An 18,397-nucleotide genomic window follows, 5' to 3' on the forward strand; every position below is an offset into this window, starting at 1 on the left:
GTTCCATTCCATTTAACCAACGGCCCATGCAACTTTATAAACATTACATGCAACTTCAATTCTCCATACACCCCCACCAAATTTTGAAGGACTTCATTTTAAGATGGCTTACTCTATCTAACTCAAGGACTTCATTCAAAGATGGCTTACTCCATCTAACTCAAGGACTTCATTCAAAGATGGCTTACTCCATCTAACTCAAGAACTTCATTCAAAGATGGCTTACTCCATCTAACTCAAGGACTTCATTCAAAGATGGCTTACTCCATCTAACTCAAGGACTTCATTCAAAGATGGCTTACTCCATCTAATTCAAGGACTTCAAAGATGGCTTACTCCATCTAACTCAAGGACTTCATTCAAAGATGGCTTACTCCATCTAACTCAAGGACTTCATTCAAAGATGGCTTACTCCATCTGACTCAAGGACTTTATTCAAAGATGGCTTACTCCATCTAACTTAAGGACTTCATTCAAAGATGGCTTACTCCATCTAACTCAAGGACTTCATTCAAAGATAGCCTACTCCATCTAACTCAAATATGTCTGTACAACATAAATAAATCTCAGAGTCTGAAGGATTTATCAGTGATAAATGATTATTTTTGGTTCACTGTAATCACCATGGTAACAAAACCAAATAACAAAAATATACAAAAATACACAAATGCCATGATTAACTTGATATAGTAAGCTTATACAAATACTTAACAAATTCAGTTAAAACCATGATTAAGTTGACAGAAACATATCACAAGTTCAGTGTGTGCATCACCATGGTAACCAAACTAAATAACAAATATACAAAATAATTAAATTGAGTTAAAAACATGATTAATCTAACACAAAAAATGTAAGCGAGGTCACCTCTAGAGGGCATCCTTTTTTCCAAAAACATGATTAGTATATGCACAATTGAATTTTTAAATAATACTTTCTACAAAACTTCAGAAAAATAACAGAACTTTAAAAAAATCAAATGTACTCAAAATATATATACATACATGAATAAGTTGAAATTGTGGATGAGAACTCACTTTAAAACGTTTTTATGAAAAGGCATAGCCAGCTGATAGCAAGATGAGAAGATAAGTTACACCTGTACTGTACTGTATATCCCATACACTACAATCTTTATACACTGACTGTCACTAATGGGACTTTATCGTGACATTGAACACAGTTCTAAGTCATAACTTGTAATGTCACCAAAACAGACACATAATTTGGTTTTGTTGTAAGATTAGTACAACCAGTACAGACAAAGACTTTATGATTGACGAAAATATACCATCCCATCTTACAACTTCTTTTGAGATTGCCACTATCATGCCTTAATTGAAGCAACTGAAGTAAAATAAGCCCTCTAGTGGCAACATTAACATTTGTGACTGTCATAAATGTTGTCTATAGAGGGCGTACCACACAAGCAAAAAATCCACAGTTGATTGTATTTGATTGGTTTAGATTCAATGATTGACAATGGTACACCAGGTGTTAGGGGAAGGAGCCAATGATGATGTATATTCTGAGCAACTACAACATACCCCTGGATCATAATATAGTTTGCAGAATTTCTGAAACCATAAGGTAAATTGCAAAAAAAACATTTCATACAGTTATTCCACAAATGACAAAACACATTACATTCACAAATTGTCTGCAATAAGATTTTCTTATAAAGTGTGTGATATATGTATGTATGTCATTCACTGATTTAGATTTGTTTTCATCTAAACAAGTCATAACAAAACACAGTAAGATAATAAAAATAAATGTATGTAGACAATGTCTCACTTGATATGAATTTACACATGGTTTATGCACTACTGGTTCCAGGAATCTGTGAATTCTTCTTTTAAGTGTTACACCAGGAATCCATTCATCTAAAGAAGTTGACAAATAAAACGCTAACCAAGAAGGACTACTACACTCCCAGCAATCAACAATATGCAGAAAGTTTTAAGCAGAGGTTTTAGTGTTTCCATTTAAATTTTGTACCGAACATACTTATTTGTGTGTATCCAGGTCTTCTTTGAAAAGTCAAAAATATACCTGAAAATTATAAGAAACTGTTTATCTTCATTCACACTGATGTTGTTGGACATAATTTGTGATATTTTAGATTGGAGATCTTGGTGTCTATATGTAGATTATAAGACACTGCTAAGGAAAAAAATGTCAGAGAACATATCAACCACTATTTATATTGTGGCATCCATACTTCGCAGACTCAGTGATGTAGCGAGCAAAGCACTCAAAAATATTTGATGTAATATCTGATAAAAAAGTGTAAATATTGTATTAGAATATTAGTAACCCAACTCCTAAATGATGGCATTACTAAATCAGAAAGTGGCAACTACCGATTCATGGAGATGGTATCTCTTTCAGATGGTGCCACTCCGCGACAGGAACACGAGGTTTCGCGAGCATATCACTCCAATGCTTCTCTTCCTTCGGGCCACTCTTCGGCCCCAGGATAACGCCGCCAATAGTCTCGTTTCGACTAAGCCGATCTTTGTCCATAACGGTCACATAAAAGGTTGTATCCATGAGCTTGTCCACTGTGATGTTGAAAATAAATGACTCGTTGAATATTGGGTTCAGGTCACGGTGTTTGATGCGAGTTTTCTTCTTTTCAATTCTTCTTCCTTTATACATTAACCAAATTTTCACATATGGATCTGTCAACAAGCAATTATAAATTGGTTTGTTATTTATTATAATAATACTCTAAGGAGAATAAAAATGTCATTAATTTGTTTGTGAGCATAAAACATATAGAATATGCTCAAAACATCATAATAGTGAGATTAAACATCTAGTTTTTTTGCTGCTGAATCTTCTTGCATTCATGATAAACACTTGTTTTTCCAATTCTAAAATTTCCAACCCCACTCAATGTGAATAATGGTCTACCCCTAATGGAATGATCTATATTTTTGACCTGATTTTCCTGTGAGATCCATTGCTTTTAAGTCTCTACACTTCAACACTACGATGGTAATCCGCCCTGCAGTTGGTGCATAACACAACGATAGTAACAGCTCACCCGATGATTGCTGAGAAAAAGACAGATAAATCATACACAATGTTATGACTACATAGACTTAAAATGTAGTACGGTTACAAAGCATGAAAATGAATGGATATCATGGAAATAGCTCCAAAAATCTTTATTTTTGCATATTTTTAGACAGTTTTTCCACCAAAAAATATGATATACTAGGAAAAGAATATTAAAAAGTTGATAACATGAGCACAACATTATGATACATATGTTGAATGCTAAGAATGAGCTTAAATAAAAAAAAATATTTAAAATATTTTGGATTTTGGCTTAGCAAATTATAAATGCAAAATTAAAACCAAATCCATGACTAGATAACCTTTGACCTCTAATGAACTCACCTTTGACCCTTTACAAGGAACCAGATTTTTCCAGTATGTTGTTGGATTGGTAAGGTCAAGCTCAGCCAATGGTAGATTGACCTCACCGATAGGATCATTTCGACTGAATCGGTCATAATCCAATATTTGTAAATGTAAAACTCGTTCTTGTAATTTATTATAAGGAAATTCTAAAATATAAGAAAAAATCAATAATTTAAAATTTGAAAGCTGCAGGACATGGGGATCTCATATAAAAACAGAGAGCTCCATTTATTTTCACAGCCATTTAATTTCACTATTTCACATTTTGCGTACCGTTATTTTTTAGGGGTTGGGTGCTTACCCAAGCAAATTGATTTTGACAAATAAATGGCATGTTTTTTTAAAAAACTGGTAACTAGCAATTTTTGATAAGTAAACTGAAAATGACATGAAATATTTACTGCATTTTACTTTTAACAGGTCATTGTCGAAGCGTAGTTTACACACGGTTACCGTGGTCTACACATTCACAACATATAAAAACGATTACCAGTATTCGTTAAGTAATGATCAAATTAATGGCATTTTGAAGGGGTGGGCGCTTTGCTGAATGTGATCCAGAATTTAAAAATTGGCCACTGGTTGTAAGTTCATGAACTTGGCAGGGGAGTTCTATAACTGTTATTTCATATGTTTATGTGTATTTAATTTAGCAGACTTTACTTATCAGTGAAAACAGCTAAATTAAAACCCAGTGAATAATTAGTGCTTTAACAGTACAAGATTCTTAAAGGCTCAACTGACATAGAAGCAAGAAAATCATATTGTCTGTGTTTGTTTAGATTTTCGTTTCATTTTACATTGATTTTTTTAACCTTTTCACCACTAGTTCCCTCGTTTCATCACAAATTCACAAAATAGTCTCGTTTATAGTCTGCACTTTCCTTCAGAAGATTGGGACAAAAATAGCCAAATATGTTGAGTAAAAACTGATAATTGACTCAGATTTTTTCTGTTGGCTCCAAAATTAGGGTTCTTTTTCCAGTAATATTGAAGAACATAAAAAACAAAAGCAGAAAATTTGGGAGAGAATTCTGGTTGTGAAAAGGTTAAAGGTCTTTTTGTTCCATTTTCTATCGGGTAAATTAAAGGCACATCACCTCTGTAACTGCACATATGAAAAGCACATAAACCATGAAAGCCCTTAGAATGTCAAAGTCAACTTTGTCACCTTTAACAAATTTAATTTTCTTAACTTTTTCATTTTTTTTTTGAATTTTGATTAAGACCTGCAACCAATTAAAAGTTATGTCCATTTGGTTAAAAATTGACAAAGAAAATATAGAAAAATGCATTAAAATGTGAAAAATGTTGCAACAAATTTTTGCTGAGAAAAATTATGGCATTTAAAAGGTGATGATGAGTAAGCTATTAGTGACCTTTTACAGACAAGCTAGTAAAAAATTGACTATTATTATAAATCTGACATCGAAAACAATAGAATTCCCTTATTTAGAAATTGTGCGTCACATTTACGCAGAATTTGAACACTTTGCAATCTGCGCGTGAAAGAAATAGTAGCCTATCACTGAATGCAATTCAAAACGTTCCTTGTTTCTATCTGGGGCATCTCTAAATAAATTGGGAAAGTTTATTTTAGCTTGGCTAAATGCGCACATTATGTCAATAAACATCATACAAACATCAAAACAAACAATAACGATCAAACTGAATGAGAACATTGTTGACATTTCAAATAGTTAAGTTAGACTTGAATACTTACTTTCAAAAAGAAACATTTCATTCCATATCGGATTAAGTTTCTTCCGCTTGACTTTCGTTTCTAGTTTGCGTTTTTTATCTGGTAACAACATAATTTTTACGAATGGATCACTTGTGCCACTGAAATAGAGATTTGGATGGATTAATAACAAAGAATTCTCAAATCCAAGTCAGGATAACAGGTTTTCTATAGAGACTTCACAAACTTGTGTATGGAGATGGTGTGAACAGCACCCTCACAAACATTAATGAGAAATCCATTTGTTTTTACTAAAATCCAGTGTTTTAATATATTACGTAATTTGTAAAAAACTTTATTACGGCTTACAGAGGCACAGATGTCAAGATAAGTCATGTTCAAAATGGGTTCCATTCAATGTATATACAACGTGTAAAATACATAGTTTACATGAAATTAGAATATGTTCTGCACAACGACAATATAACGCAAATTGTTCATTTGAAGATTTGGCACGACTATTGATCACAATCCTGTGCATTAATAGCAGAATTTTAAAGAGCTAAATGCTCACCTGAAATCTTTTGCTGGAAGACTGACTGCTTTGAATATTTTAACAACTAAAGTTTGTTCTGTAAAATCATAAAATACTTGGAACTGAAGTCGTCCAAGACCGTGATCTATGGTTGCACAATCAGGTTCATCTGTTCCTTTCTCTTCTTCATACGCACCCTGTAAGGGTAAAGTATTCTGAAATTTAGATAAAATTCTGCAGTAGATCCCAAAACTAATAACAAATTTGATACAATCTTCTGTAAACTGGTTATAAGACAAAATTACATGAAAGTTGTTGTCGTATAACACCAGAGAAATTTTCACTACAAGAAAATTGTTTGAAATTTCCAGATTTGCAAAATTGCAGATTTGTTTATCTCAAAACTAAAGTCATTCATGGTATCTCCTCTATGCATCAACTTCACAAAAGGTCAAACAAATATAATAAAATTAATATTTACACACAAAAGTCATTTAATATTATTTTTATAGCAGTTTTTAGAACACCAACAGGTTGCCAAGCAACCCTCATCAGTCTCCATTCTTATTGCTAAGTGACGAAGGAATTTGAAACATCGCATTATAAAGATTTTTTTAAGAGCATAATTTATTTTAATCATAGGTTAATGATTTTAAGGAAATGTGTCTCCTTGGTGATAGTACTAACTAGTCCACACCTCCCTGTAGAATTTGTAGCAGTATTAGTGAAAATGACTAAATGCTTACTCAAGAAAGAAACTATCACAACTTTTCAGTGATTGGCACAGATATGATACCTTTTGATGACTTGCAAAATTTTGCTCACTGAATTTTTCCACTTGCCACCACTTATCCAACTTGAACTAAATTTTTATGAAAACGTACGTCACTTTGGCCATATTTTTATTGAATATATTCCATCTACTGGCATAATTGTTTTTCCCATAGAGGGTTGATGGTTATCACAAAATACCAAATACTGTACTCACACCAGCCCAAAGGTGTCTTTCAATAATATCAATTTGGCCATAGAGGGCATACTTTTATTGAATTAAACTAAAAAGAGTTATTGCACAATAAATATCACAAAGCAACAGATAATCTTACCAGTCCAAGAGTGTCTTTTAATGATGCCAGTGAAATCATTGGAGAGGTCGTTGACATATCAGACGATGAATCGTCCATGCCTTCACGCTGAGGTGGGATATGCTCTAAGGAGGTCGCTTTTCGGACTGGACGCTCAAAACTGGAAAACAAGACCATAATCAAAATCAAAAATTGAAATGTGTTACTGGCTGAGATTTCTGTTTTTGGAGCTCATTACCGCTAGTAATGGGTAAAGTAAATATGACATCACAAATGACATAAACATACACATGTATCTCTAGTTTGTTTATATATCATTTGCAAAGTTCAATTTTCGAATTATTTATTTAAAGTTGCATTTCTGTTTTGTAAATACGTGAACAAGCTAAAAATATAAAATGTGTTAAAATAATGCTGTTTTAGTTATTATAAAAAAATATGATATATAATAGATAAATATATCCTGCTCTCACTTTCCAACTTATTTCATTTTGAGAGAACTGGAAGGTATTATTCCTTTGATAAAATCTATCTATGATATAATTGATATTAAAGATCAAACAAAGCCTTCTAACTTAGTGTTTATTGTTTAAAAATTCATATTATGCAATTAATTTCTCATAACCCATCCACAATCTCAAAATATGAACCTGACAAATGAATGCAATTTTAATGCAATGCAGACTATTCTAAAAAGACATTTGGGTGAACATTTGGGATGTAAATTACAGAAGTGTTTTCTACAGTCAAAATATGAATATTATAATTATAATATACCGTAAAACCGGTTAATTTCCATGATTTGAGAAATTCAAATTTAGTATGTTGGCAGGGTAAAGTGAGTTGTATTTAGTGGATTTTATTTACAGTATTTACTAAAAATATCAAAATTAAAAAATAGAAAATAATCAATACATTTACAGTACAACAAATTTAGGTTTATATGCGCATACAGATGAAATCCACATGTGCTTCTAATACAGCAAATACAATAACTGACATAATTAGGGAGTAAAGTTTAGACCCAATAGATTACTGAGATTTTAACAATATGGCTGTATGTGACTTATTCCAATGATGTAATGTGCCAAACTGAACAATCGTCCCAAATGTTGAATGCATTTATATTCGAATAGTTACATTGCTAGTAATGCACATTCATTCACAAAATGAAAGAGAGTGTAAACTTACTCAATGGTCCTCCTTCCCAATACTGGAGTAAATTTCTCTCGTTGCTGTGGATACACATGTAAATATGTCTGTGGAGTCTTGTGTTCATGTTCAACAACAATCTTTGGTTTTTCAGGTTGGTGTGCTTTATGGATTTGAGGCGTATGAGGGTGGGAATGTTGAGCGGGTTTCTGAACCTGTGATGCAGGAGGTTGAGATAGATGGTGTTTGTGGTGTTTCTTTTTAAGAGGAATGGATTCTTCACTTTTAGATACATGGATGTGAGCTCCAGAACTGTGCGCTTTTTGACCAATCTTATATTTCCGATATGAGTGTTTGACTTTGCTGATGCACCATCCACATAATGTTATGGAAATTAGCAATGAAAGTAACAGTCCAACTGAGGTAGCTATGGTAACCGGTGAATACACAGCTGAGAAAAAAACAGAAAAATAAAAACAATATGTTAAAATGAAGATCACCAGCAATTGGAAAAACTAGAATAGGAACATTTTGAAAGATTCTGGGAGTTTTTAGTATGTTAATTTAAATGACTGGCTGATTTAAAACTTACCTAGGGGTTCTCAGTAATTTTCCTACCTAGGGGTTCTCAGTAATCAATTTACGATTAAAACCTATCTAGTGGTTCTGAGAAATTAATTTATGATTTAAAACCTGCCTAGGGGTTCTCGGTAGTTTACACCCAACTAGGGGTTCTCTTTCATTTTACTTATGAATGAAAACCTACCTAGGGTTTCTAAGTAATTAATTTATGATTTGAAACCTACCTAGGGGTTCTTGGTGATTCATTTTGATTCCCTACCTCCCAGTAATTTACTCATGATTTGATACCTATCTTTTTTGAAATTTACTAAACAACATATTCTATAAATATGATTTTGTATAAAAACAAGCAGCCTCTCGGCTGAGATGGCTTTGCTGTTAGCAAGAAATAAAGATATCATCACAAAATGAACAAATCTGAGAGATGTCTGCCAAAGGTACATACATGTATGCACCAAGTATTGAAGGCTTGAATTTTTCAAGAAGATGAAAAAGTAAAAAGTTGACACCGACGATGACAGACAATCACACATATGGTAAGCTCCGCTCAAGAAAGTTGACAGTGGAGCTACTGAAAAGTGAGTGTACAATTTTATGCCAGCCTAGGGGGTACATTGGCATTTTAAAATCTGTATGATTTTACTAAAAAAATAAATCTTATCAATTTATTGCCTTTAACAATTCCACTGTAGTTATGACAACAGACCAAATTTTATACCAGACATTGAATTTTATGATAACTGGGGGATATTGAAGGGAATTAATTTCTGGAAGGAGATGACAATCAACACAGGCAATTAATATTAATTGGCAAAAATGAAATTAAATGTTATCAACTTTATACTCAACATGATAAATACTCCACTTTACCATCGCTATGGAGACAATCAAACAAAAGTAGCCATGTGTTAAATTTCACAACATTATGTTACAACAATTGGGGGGGGGGATACAACTGGATAAAATACAGTCCAGTCCAGGAATCCTGGAAGAATTCACTATCAATGAGCTGTGCCACTCTATGAATATAACCATCAAGTTTTGTTCAGTTGACCATAAATTAACTACAATGAGCTGTGCCACTCTATGAATATAACCATCAAGTTTTGTTCAGTTGACCATAAATTAACTACAATGAGCTGTGCCACTCTATGAATATAACCATCAAGTTTTGTTCAGTTGACCATAAATTAACTACAATGAGCTGTGCCACTCTATGAATATAACCATCAAGTTTTGTTCAGTTGACCATAAATTAACTACAATGAGCTGTGCCACTCTATGAATATAACCATCAAGTTTTGTTCAGTTGACCATAAATTAACTACAATGAGCTGTGCCACTCTATGAATATAACCATCAAGTTTTGTTCAGTTGACCATAAATTAACTACAATGAGCTGTGCCACTCTATGAATATAACCATCAAGTTTTGTTCAGTTGACCATAAATTAACTACAATGAGCTGTGCCACTCTATGAATATAACCATCAAGTTTTGTTCAGTTGACCATAAATTAACTACAATGAGCTGTGCCACTCTATGAATATAACCATCAAGTTTTCTTCAGTTGACCATAAATTAACTACAATGAGCTGTGCCACTCTATGAAAATAACCATCAAGTTTTGTTCAGTTGACCATAAATTAACTACAATGAGCTGTGCCACTCTATGAATATAACCATCAAGTTTTGTTCAGTTGACCATAAATTAACTACAATGAGCTGTGCCACTCTATGAAAATAACCATCAAGTTTTGTTCAGTTGACCATAAATTAACTACAATGAGCTGTGCCACTCTATGAATATAACCATCAAGTTTTGTTCAGTTGACCATAAATTAACTACAATGAGCTGTGCCACTCTATGAATATAACCATCAAGTTTTGTTCAGTTGACCATAAATTAACTACAATGAGCTGTGCCACTCTATGAAAATAACCATCAAGTTTTGCTCAGTTGACCATAAATTAACTACAATGAGCTGTGCCACTCTATGAATATAACCATCAAGTTTTGTTCAGTTGACCATAAATTAACTACAATGAGCTGTGCCACTCTATGAATATAACCATCAAGTTTTGTTCAGTTGACCATAAATTAACTACAATGAGCTGTGCCACTCTATGAAAATAACCATCAAGTTTTGCTCAGTTGACCATAAATTAACTACAATGAGCTGTGCCACTCTATGAATATAACCATCAAGTTTTGTTCAGTTGACCATAAATTAACTACAATGAGCTGTGCCACTCTATGAATATAACCATCAAGTTTTGTTCAGTTGACCATAAATTAACTACAATGAGCTGTGCCACTCTATGAAAATAACCATCAAGTTTTGTTCAGTTGACCATAAATTAACTACAATGAGCTGTGCCACTCTATGAATATAACCATCAAGTTTTGTTCAGTTGACCATAAATTAACTACAATGAGTTGTGCCACTCTATGAATATAACCATCAAGTTTTGTTCAGTTGACCATAAATTAACTACAATGAGTTGTGCCACTCTATGAATATAACCATCAAGTTTTGTTCAGTTGACCATAAATTAACTACAATGAGCTGTGCCACTCTATGAATATAACCATCAAGTTTTGTTCAGTTGACCATAAATTAACTACAAAACTGGAATTAATTTATTTCAGGGGGTGTTTTTTTAGGAATTTCTCCCAGTCCACGATTGTCACCAAAGATTAGTGGCTCTCATAGCCTAATAAATAATTAATAAAACACTAATTAATTAATGTCATTCACTAAGAGAGATCCAAGGTCTGCATGCCAAAGTTTACCAGAACAGTATTTTCTCCCAAGCTGATTCACCCACATTTCTACAATTGGATTTTGGTTTGCACTGAAATTATGTATGAAATTACTATGCTAGAGGTAGCCAATAACCTTTGAGTTCAAATGCTGGTTTTCAATTATAAACAAAAACAGTGTTGCACTATTGTAAACATCACGCAATGCTGCAGGGAAACAATCACTATATTATTACACTCACTGTAATCATAATTTTTGGCAATAATAGTTTGAAATAATACTTCTGCCTAGTTTTTCCCTGTTTTAATCGGTTGATCACACATCCACAATCACTTTATTAAGATTGGGTTTTCTAGCGCCAGATACAAGACCTTGCTTCAGCCAATCAGATTGCTAGATTCAAACAAACCATGTTATAATTGAAATTAAACTACCATGATTTTGTTTGTAATTGAGTATTTTATGTAAATTTCTATAATATCTTTGTCAAGTTTGAACTAGATTAACATATTTAAATTTGTCACATTTCTGTAATTTTCACTGATTTTAATCTTAATTTGGGACCAAACATACAAAATGTAACATTCCTTTTAGTTTTTGATCAACAAATCTTAAATTTTTGCAACATTTCACGTAGAAAAGAGCAGACTATAAATGGAACTATTTTGTGGATGGTGCCTGAAATTGACTTTAGCACTCAAAGGGGCATCAAATATTTTGAAAAAATGTAAAATAATTTAGCAGTTGACATTGTATCTCACAATGGATGGGGATAGGGGACCCAACTAAAATCCATCTATGCATATTTGAAAGAAAAAAAATATAAATACATGTAGGGGTGAATATCTTGACTGAAAGTATTAATTATTGCGCCTAACATATGTCTTACATAATCTCAAAAAAACATCCTTGGGGAAAAAAAGATCATAAGCACCTTCGTTTCAGTTTCTCAACCACGCAAGCAATATGACTGCATCACATTCTTTAAAGTTATGTCTATCAAGCTGTGCCCTTCTTTTTTATCACGTCAAATAAACCAATATTTGTTCATAAGGACACGTTATGTCCATGTTTCCATTGTTTAGGGTTATTATTCCTTGACAATAGTATGTAAAGGTATAGTTATTTTATATCAACAAAACGTACCAATAGGTGTAAAACTTAAAGCCTCATTTTCAAGGTTGGGTATAGGAATTGGTATGCTGATGGGACCAGAACAGCATTTCAATGAAGTGTGTGAAAAGTTAAATTCTAGTACCAGTATAATACTGTAAAATCCATACTGCTAGAAATTTTCCAATGTCAGGATTTTAGGGCATTCATGAATTTTTACTGCTATACAATTTTTGAATTTTCATTGATTTGCAAAATTTGCGAAGACTGAAACGATTCACAGCAGTCACTGCATGTTATGATTTTTATTCGAGCCTCTACATCAACTTCACAGATTAGCTTACATATATAGATTTTAAATTTCTTTTTGTAAGACCCTTTTTATCCTTTCCTAAGGATTTTATGTGTCTAATAAATATTATTATTATAATCAATTTCTGGCTTTTGATTTGATTGAATGAATTTTACAATTCGGATTCATGTAATTTTTTTTTTATTTGAAATAAAACTTAATGAAGGTATATTTTGTAACAATACAAATCAGTTTTCCTTTAAACATACACTTAGAAACCTGAAGGAGGTGTTAGTTTCAACTTTGTGCATGCAAGTGCATGTTTACAAACCAGTCTCCCATACCTATACCACAGTGTTTTGGAAAGTAGAGCAGATCGTACTTAGATTTATATTACTGAAATAACAGCTGGCTCTTGGATTCCAGAACCACTTTGGTGCAAGGCGAACATGGTTTTACATCTAAAAATTCAAATTCATCAAATTTTGATTACCATCAACAAATTTTACATATTCATGCATCTTCCTTGTAATAAAAATGATGCAAGAGTTATCAACACCAAGCAGCAGATTGGCATTTAATTAAAGTCCAATTATTCCTGTTATAACCAAGTTAGATTTCCAAAATTTTGGATCTCCAAAATTCAAGAAACATTTTTAGTACGGGAAGATAAAACCGAAAACAAAGTCTGATGGCCTTAATTTGAGTGCTATAGAAATGACTGTATCCAATGCACACAGTTGTAAACAATACAGTTCAGTAAACAATAAGACACTATATTATTCTATTATAAAAGACTTCATTTGCATAACAATAGTAAACACATAACAATAGTAAACAACAATGCATGATAAACATGAAAATCAGGTGACCGAGAATTGGTCATAAAATGACTTGCGCTCTGAAACATGATATAGTTCTACCAACTGAATACTGTGGAAGAACTTATTTTTCACAAAAATACTAATTCAGGACAGGAATATTTTCATAGGATTTCATTTCATTGGAATCACCTGCTCAGCTGAAATATTTATAAATAATTCCAAGTGAAACAAACAATCTCATTTTGTGAGCATCAATCAAATGAAATTCTAACCAAAAGTGTCCCAGAATGCACTAGGTGCCTGGAAAGGTTTGTTTGATTAAACAGAAACGAGCAAGATATATCGGTATGATGTATGACCGCATTTAATAACAAAAATGCACATGAAACTATACATGCTTTGCAAATAAGCATAGACACTATTGACAATTTTCTGAGATGAGCACTGATCAGTTCTTTCACAGACTCGCCAATTGTACTTCCAATAAGCTAAACTTATAAATCAATGTAAATATTTACACATAAGGTGCAATTCAGTGCTTCGATTATTAACGTACTGTTTTGAACAAAGTTTACTAAGTTACTGTGAAACCATTTATTTTCACTGACAATTAATTTCACTATTTTGATGTTTTGATCATATTCACTGTGTTTTAATTTCACTATTTTGATGTTTTGATCATATTCACTGTGTTTCAATTTCACTATTTTGATGTTTTGATCATATTCACTGTGTTTCAATTTCACTATTTTGATGTTTTGATCATATTCACTGTGTTTTAATTTCATGAAGTTGTCAAGGAAACAATAAGTTTTATTGTTATTTTACATATTCATGTAGATTTAATTTAGCGGATTTTACTTCTCAGCGAAATTAAAACCCAGTGAATAATTAATGCATTTACAGTAAAACAAATTCTCTGTTACAAAATTCTAGATGATAAACTTCTGTTATTGCTTATGAATTTGTTTAAATTAGTGAAGTAATTCAACAATTGTTGCAAACTGGGTTACCATATGCGGAATATGAAGTACCGTACATACCAACTAAGAAGTTGAGGTTGACAATAAAATGAGGGGCGCTATAAATATATACAAGCGACCTGTCAATCGAAATAGTTCCACTGTCCTACAACAACATTGTGGTAGCCAGCAAGCAAGGAACGGAAACCCATAAGACTTCTTCTTGAAAACTGCCAGCACAATTTTATACCAAATATCAAAACAATCACCTATATCAACAGCTACACTCTGTCATCTACAATAACAGAGGAGCTAAAAACTGTTTGTCCACCACTGATAAGGGAATAAAATTTGCTCTTTTCATTTCACCAGATACCCCCTAAAAATAATGGTATAAGCCAAACGTCTCAAAACTCTTCTTCTCAAAAACAACAAAAGCTGTAAAACAAATTACATTTTTCACAAATGACTATTCATAAAAATTACTATCTATTAGTTTCAATTAGTTAAATTCTTTTTATATCATGTAACGTATAATAGCATTTATAATAACTGTAATTTAATCATCTGTATTGGTATAGGATATGAAAACTGACAGGATATGAGAGCAATTCTAAAAGTTATTAATTTTTATAAAAACAGGAAAACACTTATTTTTAAATATTAGATAGGTTGATTATCAAACGATCTTCTTATAGGACTCCATAGAAACAATATTTGCAATAAAATTAGGGGAAAATTGATGACAAAAGACAGCGATAAAAAACGTTTAATATGTTCTTTATTTGTAGTAAGGGCAAAGTTCAGAAAATAAAGCAGAACACCATTCTGATTTGATACCACGTGGCAAGTATTGAAAAAAATCGCATTTATTATTATTATAAAAAGCAAACACAAAAGATAGCAAGAAAACGACATACAAAATAAACATAAAACAATAAATAAAATTCACTTACATGTTTTTGAACTAACTACACACTGTGTTAGATTTAGAAACAATGCATCTACACGATTATAAGTGATGTGTGGAGATAAAACTACTGTAAAACACTGTTAATTTTCGCTATTGCTGAAGGAATGACTCAGTCAAAATAAAATCCAACAAATATACCTTTTTTCCTATATTTTACATTCAACTTGTCCAAAATCGGTGAAAATAAATTCCATACAAAACACGCAATGAGTCTTTTCAGTGAAAATTAATTCTAGCTAAAATAAAGTATTTGACAGCACCAAACACAAAAAGGGAATATTATAATACGCAATCATGCTTTGAATGTTAATGTCACAGTGCTAGATATAACTACATACTATAGTAACAATGTAAATGTTATTTAGGTTATGGGCGGAGGTCTAAGTCGAAGGAAAAGTATTAAAATGCAGGGAAATCAACATCAAGTATATAGTTTAATTAATTGATGGTGTCATATTTCGTCTGATACTTGATATCATTAATAATGTTTAATTGCAAGTATAATTTATAATTATGCAGGTGGTAATTTGTAATTAATTGTCGTATTACTCCCAATAAATATTGGTTATTAAATATTTTATAACGGAACACTGTATGGGACACTTACATGTAAGTTTGTATTAATCTAGGAAACAGAATTTCTCAATTCAGGCTAGTGTCAGGAAACAGTCACTTAGGTGACAAATATTAGGCTAAGCAGCAAATAAAATTAATTAATTAATTAGTTAATCAATCAATCAATCAATCACCTATTTCATTAACAAATTTAGGTGACAAGAATGTTTTGAAATTTAAGAATAAATTTTAAAATATGAGTAAAAATGAAAAATATTATATCCTTCCGTTTCAAACTGCCAGAGTAGTCACTCAATTCTGATACTGGTATAGTTGTCGATTCGTTAAATGGAAAGAATACATGACTAAATGACAGAAGGCTATTATGTCGGTCACTCCTGTCACTCCATGTGTCCATTTACATTGTGGTCCTTCCTGTAGTGTTAAACAAGTCGTTGTGGGTCATGGCGTCGTCCAAATATCCGACATCAACCCCGGACATCAGCACGGAACGGAACTCAGCCAAAGGACACACTCTAACAAGACAACCGTAAAGTTGACTGAAAATTCCAATACCATAGTAGTTGTCGGTTTATGTTGGCCCACAGATCGTGCAGCTGCTTATACATCGTGGAAATCGCTACATTGTTTTTGTAGACAGCGGGAATCCAAATGATTGAACACAGTCCCCCTATCACGGGACTGACTGTGTACTGAACAAAGTTTAAGTTTATAAATACAACCAGAACGTCACAATGCCCTCCATCAACAAGTACATCTTAGTCCAACTAAGAGGCATCACGGGGAAACAAACTACACAGCAACAAAGCTAAATGCAATTGACTTACCGTCGACATTTCGTCCCCCGACCGCGGAGTCGGCCACCGCCATAGTGGACGTAGTCGGTTCTTGCCCTGAACACCGTAGATCACCTTCTTCGCGACGATAACACGGTGTCCATTTTAGTTTTAGGATCGTCCGTGACGTGGACACTTATTGAATAACCAAATCTTCGTGGTATTCACATGAATAGTGAGTCATTGTTTATATGGAGATGACGGTGTGTTGCTGGCATGAAAGGTCAACGTGAAACTATAAAGCAGTCAAGACAATTAACTCTAAGGTCTCAATTTTGCGCCCTCTACCGACAAGAGTTTTCTCCCAGTGGTAACGGCGGTTTCCAGACTGCCATAAAATACTTTTTTTTAAATTGCCATATTTTATATGTATTTTTTTTCTCATGTAAAAATCATTTCCAAGTCATTTAAATTTACAATATGTGATGGTCTGAACTTTTGCGCGCACTGCGGGGAGAAACAAATATAAGCCAAGATTCTTACTTGTTCCAATAATGAAGAAATGTAGATATGTTTTTTTTTTTTAAAGTTTATAGAGAAGTGTTTTCCAGCCCAGTAATTCACTTCACATTAAGATATTAGATGGGCCATTATTGCATGCAAAGCTACGTATTAGTAAACCAAGACTCATCCACACCTCTCATTTCCTATGAATCCATCGGTGTAAATTTGAAACAAGGGCCAATACAAATTGCACATTTCATAGGCAGGGGCGGATTTAGAGGGGAACCGCGAATTAGACCTTCGGCTAAACCACAGTCCCTCAACACTATTATTATTCACTAGTGTTGAGGGACTGTGGCTAAACATATCGGCCCCCCTATTCCAGAATCCTAGATCCGCCCCTGACACGGATCCCAGTGAAATAGTTACATTCATTTTTCAGAGTTAAGGAAACACAGTAAAAAAAGAGCAGCAACTACTTAACTTGAACGATTTGATCTAATATTACAACAAAATATTTATAAATGTTACTGTAACAATAATAGTCGTATTGTCAAAAGAATACTTAACAGCGTGGTCGTTACGCAGTTCATGTCCGAATTTCATATACACAAACAATGTATTTACACGCGTTGTGTACGTCACTATGAGTCCCACATGGAACATGACGCGGTGCGACCGTGACGACTGCCGCCCTTTAATGAGATGGGAAACTACAAAAACGAAAGACATTTTTCAAGTAGACATGTGACAAAAGCGAATCATATTAGACAAAGCAATTCAATGGCCACACCAGATACCAAAGGTAATTATGTAACTATTGAATAGGGTATTTTTTTGTTTATTAATAGCTAGTTTAAAGAGGTGGTCGTCGCGCCGCGCATGTGTGACATTTGTGTTGATAAACATTGATTTTCCCACAATCCAATGCGCTTTGCTGAGGAAATCACGAGTACGGTTTTGCCCTGGGCGCCACTTGTACTAGTTACTGTCGGCGACTCCTTCGATACCTTCCGATCAAAATTACGTAATAAAAGCTTGGTAACCTCTCAGTTTGTACACGTTTGACTGCGCAATAGTCAAAATTGCCAGCTTTGTTTCTATGAGACCTATAAATTTAGCGCATGCGTGGCGCAA

General features: G+C 33.1%; 1 protein-coding gene across 1 annotated transcript; it reads right to left on the reverse strand.

Annotated features, from left to right (window-relative positions):
• Window positions 1-581: 581 nt before the first annotated feature.
• On the reverse strand, window positions 582-17,073 carry LOC100373290 (synaptotagmin-7-like). Its single transcript, XM_085506371.1, has 8 exons — window positions 16,808-17,073; window positions 7,931-8,342; window positions 6,761-6,899; window positions 5,694-5,851; window positions 5,162-5,280; window positions 3,415-3,584; window positions 2,951-3,065; window positions 582-2,687 (listed from the first exon to the last, which is right to left on the reverse strand). The coding sequence occupies exons 1-8, from the start codon at window positions 16,848-16,850 to the stop codon at window positions 2,371-2,373; spliced, it is 1,473 nt and encodes a 490-aa protein (XP_085362497.1). The 5' UTR covers window positions 16,851-17,073; the 3' UTR covers window positions 582-2,370.
• Between the last annotated feature and the right edge of the window lie 1,324 nt (window positions 17,074-18,397).

The sequence above is a fragment of the Saccoglossus kowalevskii genome, chromosome 12, assembly GCF_978046115.1.
Source record: "Saccoglossus kowalevskii chromosome 12, keSacKowa6.1, whole genome shotgun sequence".
Taxonomy (NCBI): domain Eukaryota; kingdom Metazoa; phylum Hemichordata; class Enteropneusta; family Harrimaniidae; genus Saccoglossus; species Saccoglossus kowalevskii.